Consider the following 9864-nt stretch of genomic DNA (forward strand, 5'->3'; position numbering starts at 1 on the left):
TATGGTGAGATCTGCACTGCGACAAACTTATAAAGATATTAGCTGCTACTTAATTGTTCATTTATCTGAAACTTATTAAGATATTAGTTACTTCTTAATTGTTCATTTATCTGGTTTAGCCACTTTTTCTGTGATAGTTGGAAGCTGTATGGTAATGATCCTAGGATTCATCTTTTCCCTTCCTGGCCTTTTCATCCATTCATTCATCGCTGGTGACATTCTTATACTCTTTGATTGGAAAAGGGTTGTGAATTCTTTTGCTATTTGAATGCATTAAAACAAGAAAAGGAGACCTATTATTTAGAGTGTGGTTGGACATGATATATCTAGTTTGATGTTATCTGGCATGGTACTATTGGTTTTAGTTTGCAGTCTCTTGTTAATTAGGGGTAGTATGATATCTATATTAGCATTTTTACATTAAATGGGAAGCTTTTCACATAAATGTATTTTGGGAGCTGATTTTATCGTGCTTGCCCACCAAATTGCAGCTATTGCAGGAAACTATGTCAACTTTGGTGTGTTTGAACTCTACGGTGATAGAGCTCTCTCTGATGCACTTGACATTGCCCTTAAGATGACACTTTCAATTCCTCTGGCTGATATATTGGCCTTCAGGAAGGTATGCATATCACTAATGAATTTTTGGTTTCTAGTTGGGAGAGACATTCCATTGTTTCAAATGGATTATCTTCTAAATTTGTTTAAAGTTTTGATGAACACCTGGACTTCCGATAATAATAATTTCCACAACACAACCAATTCTCACTCACACACAATTAGTGGAACAACTCACACAAACATAACTAAAATCCACAACAGAGAACCAGTAATGAAAGCAACTCCCATGGGAGAAAATTGTATTTCCAGAATATAAACAATTACACTTCCCTAAGACTATTAATTCTCAATACCATCCTAATTAGTTAATAAAATCCAACAATTTGAGGAGTTGGAACCTCCATATCAGCTAACAGCTACCTGGTTCTTTTATTTTCTTCTTTGCCTTCTCTTCTTTCTTCATCTGTGTTTTAAGGGTGTCATACCCCCTTGAACTTGGGTTCCTGAAGCCAAATCACAAGGCATGGAACTGCCGAGGTAACCAGGAAGAACGGCTTCTCTTCTTTCTTTCTTGCAACTAATTTTACCCTTTCATTCATCCCATAGGTCCACGTGGCAATTCTCAATCATTAAAGTCTCTCTGTCACTAACATTCTTCTGCTGCCCAATATGCCTATCACTGGGACAATGTCTCCTCTTATACGCTTTCCACTCCAAGGCTCAATCATTACTCATCCCACCCCAACCACCCCACCGCCACCCAACACCCCCCACAAAACCACACCACCACCACCCCACACCCCCCCCACCCCCACCCCCAAAGATCACCTTTGTTCTTCACGGTGGAGAAAAGGGCAGGCTCCAAGGTGTTCGCACATGTTGGTAACCCTTGCTATTTGATCAACCATTCAGTTGTCATCAACTTTCCTCCTTTCATCCACACCACACTTAGATAGCAACATTAGTTCCATGTCATCTGGAAGACAGCCGGGGAGAGGTTGACAGAAATTATTTAGACCAACTTTTCACTTAAGCTTTGAAACATGGAATATCAGATGTATTTCTCGCTTTTGGTGGGAGGGCAAAACAATAAGCTACTTCACTAATACGTACTGTGACTGTAAATGGGTCATAGAAACAGGGACTTAATTTCTCATTGGGATTTTTTGCCAATGAATGAAAATGGTAGGGTTTAATCTTCAATATACGTTATCCCTTTCATGGAAAACCACCTCTGGTCATTCCAATTTTGCATATTTACACCTTGACTTGAGCTTTTGTGAGACTGGTTTTAAGTTCATCAGTCATGACATTTTGTTCTTTAATGTGTGAATTCACTTCTTCAACAATAAAAGGTTCCTCAACGGGCTGACGAAGTGTGGGTGAATCTCTTCCGTACAAAGCTCGCAACGATGTCATACATGCCACCCTAAAAAGTCTTGTACCTCAATACTCTGCCCATGCCAGCCATTTAGGTCACTGCTCGGCTTTCCCCCGTAAAAACACCATAAATAAGTTTCTAGATTGTGATTCAACGCCTTTGTTTGCCCATTTGTTTGGGGGTGGTAGGCCAAGCTGAACTTGAGTGTTGTCCCCATATTCTTGAATAATTTAGTCCAAAATTGATTTATAAACAACTTGTCCCTGTTGGATAGAATAGAACGTGGGTAGCCGTTGCATCGTACTACCTTTCTAGTGAATAACTCAATTACTTCCTTGGCTGTGTGAGGGTTTTTAAGGGGAAATAAATGGCCATAGTTTGTGAAACAGGCTATCACCACTAACACCGTGTCCACCCCTAATGCTCTTGGCAAACCCCAATAAAATCGAGAGAAATGTCATCCCATAGTTGTGACAGAATAGGTTATGGTTGAAGTAACTCAGCAGTGCTCATAGCCTCATATTTGTTGCGCTGATTGGTCTCACAACTGGTTACAAAATCCTTTATATCAACCTCTACCAAAATTATACTGAAGCTACCTGTCTGTATGTACAATAGAACCCCAAATGACTCCCAAAGAGTGCTGTATGAAATTCTTGCAAGAGTCTAGGAAGTAGGGAGGAAAATCGAGGTAATACCAACCTACCCTTTTACTTAAAGATGCCATTCTTCAACTTATATCCAGGGTGGCTGCTCAGGTCAAGTAATAAGTCTTGCAAGACTGAATTTAATTTCTTATTTTTCCACAACTATTCTACAATAACCTGCATACCTGCATCCTTGCCATTGAAAGGGCCGTCACCTGCAAGGATCTCTCCAGCCTTCAAAAAAGGGTTTTTGCAACCTTATTTTCACACCCCAAGCATTACTGTATTTCAAAGTTTTATTTTATTTTTGGGTGAATACTGTATTTCAAAGTTGTACCCCAATAATTTCATAAGTGATTTTTATTAGTTTGGCCCAACAATTTGTTGGTCCATGAGGAATCGAAGGCTCCTTTGATCAATTTGTTCACAGTAACACTATGGCCATCAATTCCTTTTCATAAATTGACTAAGATTTTCCTCTAGGGGTCAAAGCTTGATTGACATATGGAATTATTTTTTCTCCTCACACACTTCACTCTCCACACCCTCAACTTTGTTTTCCATTCGTGTATGAATTATTCCCAGTAGGTGCTCTAATACCACTTTGATAAACACTTGGACCTATGATTATAGCAAATTCCACAGCACAACCAATTCCCACTAACACACAATCAATGGAACAACTCACACACACACAACTTCAATCCACAACACAAAATCAGTAACAAAAGCAACTCCCAAAGAAGAAAATTGTCTGTCTAGAATATAAACAGAAACACTTCCCTGAGGGTATCAATTCTCAATACCATCCTCATTGGTTAATGAAATCTAGTAGTTTGAGGAGTTGGAACTTCCCTATTAGCTGACAGCTGCCAATCCCTTCTATTTATTCTCTGCCTTCTCTTCTTCCCTCCTTTCCCCTATATTCCTTCCCATAACAAATTTTACCCTTCCATTCATCCCACGGGTCCACATGGCAATTCTCCATCATTAGAATCTCTTCGTCACTAAAGTTCTTTTTCTGCCTAATTTGCCAATTGTTGGGACCACATCTCCTCCTATACACTTTCGACTCTGATGCTCTATCAAATTTCAAGCTGTTAAGGCTGTTTCTCTTTCTTCCCTTTCCCTAGTCTTTTCAGGAAACTCTGTCACTTTAACTATGGTGTAATTTTTTCAATAAAATTTATCTTCTGTTTCCACACACAAAAAATAAAAAAGACAAAAAAAATCATGCATGCATGTATATTATTAAGGATTTTGCAGATTGTTGTAGAAAGTTATCACTGCGCTTGTTAAGGGTGTTGTCATATGGCATTCTCAATGAAAGTTTAATCTTGGCATGTAAATTCAAGTTTTTTTATTTGGGGCTTCAGCTTTCAATTTTATTCAAGTTAACTGTACAAATAAATTGTAAGTGTTATATCTTTACTGCTGTAATTTTTCTTTTATACCTTGTGGGAGTGAAATCGTGGTAGAGAAGGACAGTAATTTTGAAATATAATGAAATAAATTTCCAAAAATCATGTAAAAAGCGTAGAGAAACTTCTAGAATTTAAAATTATCTGTGCAGGGAATCTTCTTAGCCCTTTCATTATAATAAAGAGTACAATGATCATGATAGATGGTACTGGGGTCTTTCCATTTTGAAAAAGATGTTATGGCATCAAAATAACCATACAATATTTTAGCATTGTTATACTCTTCGTAAATAATTTCCCATGGTTGCATCTACAAAGATGAACAATATGGATCTTCTGTGTACTAAATCTTATGATACTATATTTCTACTTTTGGTGTGATTGAAATTTAATTCTTAGGTTAATGTTAAGACTAATTCAGTTCATGCCACATAGAGAGGCATTGTGTCATGCACATGGCCTGTTAAAAGTAAATTATATTATTCTTAAACCATACCTGAAAGATACCAAAATCTGTTGTTATTTCGTCTAGGTCTATGTGTATTACTTTGAAGGTGTATCGTTGGTTAACTGGTCTCAATGGTCCATGTGTTAAATAAATTGTTTCAGAGTATAAACTAACACAATTACTACTTTGCAGTTAACAAGAGCATACTTTGCATTCTTGGAGGTTTTATTCAACAGCCACATCACTTTTATATTGAATTTGGATACAAACACTTTTATGCACCTCGTTGGTTCTCTTGAATCTGGCCTCAAAGGTTTGGATACAAATATATCTTCACAGGTGTGTACTAAGCCAACTATAATGTAGATTGCTTTCATAAAAATGTTTTTACTTCCCTGTTGATATAATCTTCAGTTCGGTTGTATCTCATCTGAGTGTGACATTTAGTTATCTGCTAATTTATTTTCTGATTTCATTCATTGACCTATTATTAACTACTTGTGTCAGTGTGCTTCTTCTGTTGATAATTTGGCTGCTTTTTATTTCAACAACATAACTATGGGGGAGGCTCCCACTTTACCTACTGCAATCAATCTTGCAAGACACATTGCAGAATGCCCCAATTTGTTTCCTGAGGTGAGGATCGTTTGTACTTGCCTTCTTTTTTCTTTTCTCTTTTCCTTTCGCAGCCATTATTTAGTCTTCAGTTTTTAAATGAAGACCATCTGTTCTGCTTTCGTGCTGTTATTTTGTGCTTGTTGAGACTGGCACTCTGGTTCCTTTTGCTTTCTGCTTTTGATTTTAAATGGTCTTTGCTTCAGTTATAACTGTTAAAGATTCTGCTTCATGGGATCTACCTTGAACAAATAAATTTGACTGGTGGATCATGTTATTGTATCATATGTTTTGTTTCATTTGCATTCATTGATCCTGGAAATTAGTAAGTCTAGCAATGTGTATAAATCATTTGCTTCTTGAATTAGTTGTACATTTATGACTATTTAAAGGTATTCAAACAGAAAAATAATAAGAAAGTCCTTTTTTCCTTTATATATAATATAATCATCATATGTATATATATTTTGTTTAATCCTACAGAACTTTGTGAAAAAGTATTGTTTCCACTGGGCCTTTCTGCTTTGGTGAAACTTATGTGTTGATGGTACAGATAGTTTTATTTGGTAGGCACTATAATTTCATTCTCCTACTTGTTACTTCTAAGGTTAAATGATTGTTGATTTAAAGGTGATTCAATTTCATTCAGTTAGCTACATGTGCCCAAATACCTGAATTAAACATATATAAAACCTCTGAAATTTACATTCAGTTCTGAATCTGTACGATATATTGTTCTTTCTTTGTTTTGTTGATGTGAATCATATGAATTTCTTTTCTTGATGTGGTTATAATTTCTTCCTTATTTTCTGATAATGGCCTTTTCTAATGTTTCTATTTGAAATGACCTATTGTAAGGGAATAGGAAAAGTGTTAGAGAACCCCAGTTGTTGGTGGTCACACTCTGCTCCACTTGGTGGACAAGAACTTCTCCTTCTAGAATTTTCTTGCTCACACACTTGGCCCTCTTTTACCAAAGTGTACAGAAGAAAAGCATTTTGAATTGTTGACTCATAGAAAGACGTGTTGAAACCAATAGTTCAATATCTGATAAATTTTTCCATTCATCATCTGAGAGATGTCAATATGGATCAAATGTATTTCTGTCCAAAGGAATGATATTGGATTAAAGGACAATAACCAGTGAATCCCTAGAGCCAGTTCATTAGATCCACACTAATGTGAGTAGTCAGTTGGCTAACAGGTTTCTACCATCCTGCTTATTCAACTGGCTTAGCTTCCAAATGAGAGATGCCATACTAGGGATGAGGATGGGCATCTTAGAAGATGCCAAAATAGTTCTTTGACTTGACAACTGACATGGCAATCATTGTGCATTGTATATAATTTCCAATGCCACATTTTATTTTATACTATTCTGCTTGTGCTTCCTACAGAATATTTGAGTTAGTTAATTCCTTCATTTATTGGCAGATACTGAAGACCTTATTTGAGATTGTTTTATTTGAAGACTGTGGCAACCAGTGGAGTCTTAGCAGACCTATGTTGAGCTTAATTCTTATTAGTGAGCAGGTGATGTTTGTACTTGCTAACCACACGTTTGACTCATCACATTTCTTTAGCACAAGAATCTATATTTCTATTTGCTTATTCGATTTGCTTTCTTCTATTATGTTCAAAAGCCCATTTGCCTATTTACCAACATGTGTTCTTTATTAGTCGTGTTTTATTCAGACTAATAACAAATGGGATTAATACTCTTATGTTTTCACATGTATCTGACATTACATCCTTGTTTGTAAAATTTAAAGTTTATCATCATATGTGACTGATGATGACTTTTTGTAATGATAACAAAGTAAAATAAATTAATTTATGATTGGTATTATTCAGAATAGAATAAGTAGGACAATTTCCTATACTTCTTGTGTTACTGTTAGTCAATGTATATTATTTTTGTTATTGCATTCTTTTGACCAGTCATCAATAAATGAATGTTTTATGTTTCACTTTTGTTATAAGTCTTGTTTTCCTATCAAAGGGTTGAGATGAACTGGTTAGGGTGTATGGTTAATGCAAAAATCTATACTTGGAATTCATGAAGAATTATTCTGTGTTAGCTTTTCTTTAGTCATTTTTGTTAGGTTTAGGCTTTTTCAAAGAGAGGAATATCACTCTAGGAATATACTATATAAGGCAATTTGGATGTGTCAGAATGAGCATGTGATATGAGTGCTTCAATGATGTTTTTGATTTATTATTTTTGTTTAATTTTTGGAGTTAGTACATTTTGCATTCTTTTTCTTAATGGTTTTGGGATCAAGTGTGTGTTGAATTTGCACAAGAAAAGCAACTGAACCTGTAACTCTTTCCTGTCAATATTTATCAAGGTTCCATTTAATTATTTGAAAATAGTCAGACAATTAGGAGTTTGTGACCTCTTTAGGGTAAATATTTAAAGCACAAGACTCTTGACCTTGATATATAATCATAATGTGAATTTAACTGCTGATGCAATCTCCACTTTTATACTTATATTTGACTGAGAAAATCTAAATTTCATCTGCAGATATTCGCAGATTTAAAAGCTCAAATTTTGGCTTCGCAGGTAAGTTCAACAATGATAATTTTAAGTCGGTAAAATTAGTTTTTTTTCCCCCCTTCATTTTAATACATTCATACTGTTTAGTTAATGCCCTGATGGTTGGGTGTTTTTATGATACCTCACAATGTTAAGATGTCACAAGCATAAGGAAGCAACAGTCAAGATTTTAACATTGTGAGGCCCATCATGTTGGGTATTTGGGAATGGGCGCTTGGGTGTTAAGGAGGCAAATATAAAGTGTGAACACCCAACTGATACTTTATCGTATTTTCTCTTTTTGGAAGAGATTTTGCTATCCAATGTTGATGGGTCTTGTAAGTAGAAATCCACGTGAATTAATTGACAAATTGCAATTTATAAGTAGAAAAATACCTGTCTATGGCTTGAAATTGCGATTGCCAAGGGAGGGAATTTAGTGTTATCCTTTGATTATGTCATCCTTCTTTTGACTTATTTGCATCATATTTTGCAGCCTGTGGATCAACATCAAAGACTCTCAGTTTGTTTTGATAAACTAATGGCAGACGTTACTCGAAGCTTGGATTCAAAGAATAGGGACAAATTCACTCAGAATCTGACTGTATTTAGGCATGAATTTCGTGTAAAATAACACCGATCTCTGTGTGCAGTATCTACTAGTAATTTTCTGGAATGAGTTAGATGTGGTGATGAAGTTCATCCTGTTGAAGCTTGAGATTCATATCTGAATACTTCTTGTAAACATGGATCCTTTGGCCATGGGTAACGATGTGTTAGTTTTGTTGTCTGACTTGAGAAGCAGATGGGCTAGTTTAAGTTGGCAGGTCCGAAGTGGGAAGCTGAGATGATCCTGTATGAATTAATTATCTTTGTGGTGGTGTTGTAAATAATTCTTGTAGGGGCAAAGTACTAAATGTTAGAACACATAGGTGGCGTGCCATCTCGAAGGCTCGGAAGGTTTTGCAGAATGTAGTAGTGATTGGTTGGTTTGGCATATTTTGGTGGTGGTAGTGAAAATTCTTTTGTTAAACAAAGATGTAAGTTTCAGATCATCTGTACATTAACCTCAACATATTCTTTGTATTTGTCGATAATAGAAGGAAAGAAAGAAGAAAAGGGAAAATTTTACTTAATTGTTTTTGGGGGCTTTCTCCCAATTTAGTTTTCTAAGCACACGAGAAAAAAATAGAGACTCAGTGAGCTCTTCTAATGGCTTAAATGGTTTGAATATTTGGAATCTTAAATATGCTATAAGCAGAAATAACACAAATCCAGGATCATAGAAAATACATATCCGGTTTAGAAATTTAGTACTTTGGTAATGATTGGTTATGCAATGCACTACTGTCAGAATTATAACACATTTTACTTGATTTGTTTTCTGTAAAAATTTCATCCAGATGAAGTGTATTGAAGGAGAGAGTTCTGTGAGTTTTTAAGCGTAAAAGTAATATACCAATAGAAGTTATGCTTATTTATATTAAAAAGGGGGAGTGACAGTTAATTTCAATAACTGTCAAGGGTAAAAAGGTTATTTTCATATATGAGATTAATTTTGTCTTTTAACCTTAATGGAATAGGTCAACCCATCATGGGTGGACTAGATCCAATATATGCATATCTCTCTGTACTTGTTTGAAGTCGAGTTACATATAACTTGTATGATTTTCTAAGAGTGGTGCAAGGAACTAATAGTATTGGTTTTAAATCATACTGAAAAATTGGCAATTAAGGAGGGCAGTGGGACCAAATATTGTATTCTCTGCCGTTGTTATGGAGATGATAAAGATTCATTATTCTTTTTTCATAGGAAAAAATTCTTTCCCCATCTTTTACCTATGGGAAAAATTTTCTTTCCCAACTCTAAATTTGCGAGGAAAAAAGATCTCATTCTCATACTTTTTAAACATAGTATAAACATATTAAATAATAAAATTAATTAAAATTAAAATCAATTTATTTCACATGTTACAAGTAATTGTATTGACTAATTTAACATATACAATAAAAATATAAATAAATTTGAATAATATAAAAAATTTAAAACTATAAAGATATGTTAGTATTTTAAATAAATATGTTAATATAAAACGGTGGAGAGGGGAGGGGAGAGGAGGGGAGGGAACACATGTATTCTCATTCCCAACCCATTCTCGATTGCATGGATATTTTCTGTTTCGGTCATTTCATCAATTTTTATTATAGAATCTCCTTCCCATTAAAGTTAGAGGCGTTAAATTCGAATT

At 35.0% G+C, this 9864-nt stretch overlaps 1 protein-coding gene across 6 annotated transcripts in view; it reads left to right on the forward strand.

Moving 5' to 3' along the window:
* The window catches only part of LOC123192166 (exportin-7-like), a 29855-nt gene extending 21104 nt beyond the window's left edge, over window positions 1-8751 (forward strand). For all 6 annotated transcript variants that reach the window (XM_044604618.1, XM_044604616.1, XM_044604615.1 and 3 more), the window contains 6 exons: window positions 492-622; window positions 4651-4797; window positions 4966-5094; window positions 6508-6606; window positions 7604-7642; window positions 8112-8751. In XM_044604618.1, coding sequence (XP_044460553.1) covers window positions 492-622; window positions 4651-4797; window positions 4966-5094; window positions 6508-6606; window positions 7604-7642; window positions 8112-8249 — 683 coding nt within the window. In that variant the 3' untranslated portion in view covers window positions 8250-8751. The remainder of the gene's footprint in view (window positions 1-491; window positions 623-4650; window positions 4798-4965; window positions 5095-6507; window positions 6607-7603; window positions 7643-8111) is intronic.
* Window positions 8752-9864: the final 1113 nt, after the last annotated feature.

This window comes from Mangifera indica, chromosome 12 (genome assembly GCF_011075055.1).
Source record: "Mangifera indica cultivar Alphonso chromosome 12, CATAS_Mindica_2.1, whole genome shotgun sequence".
NCBI classification, from domain to species: Eukaryota; Viridiplantae; Streptophyta; class Magnoliopsida; order Sapindales; family Anacardiaceae; genus Mangifera; species Mangifera indica.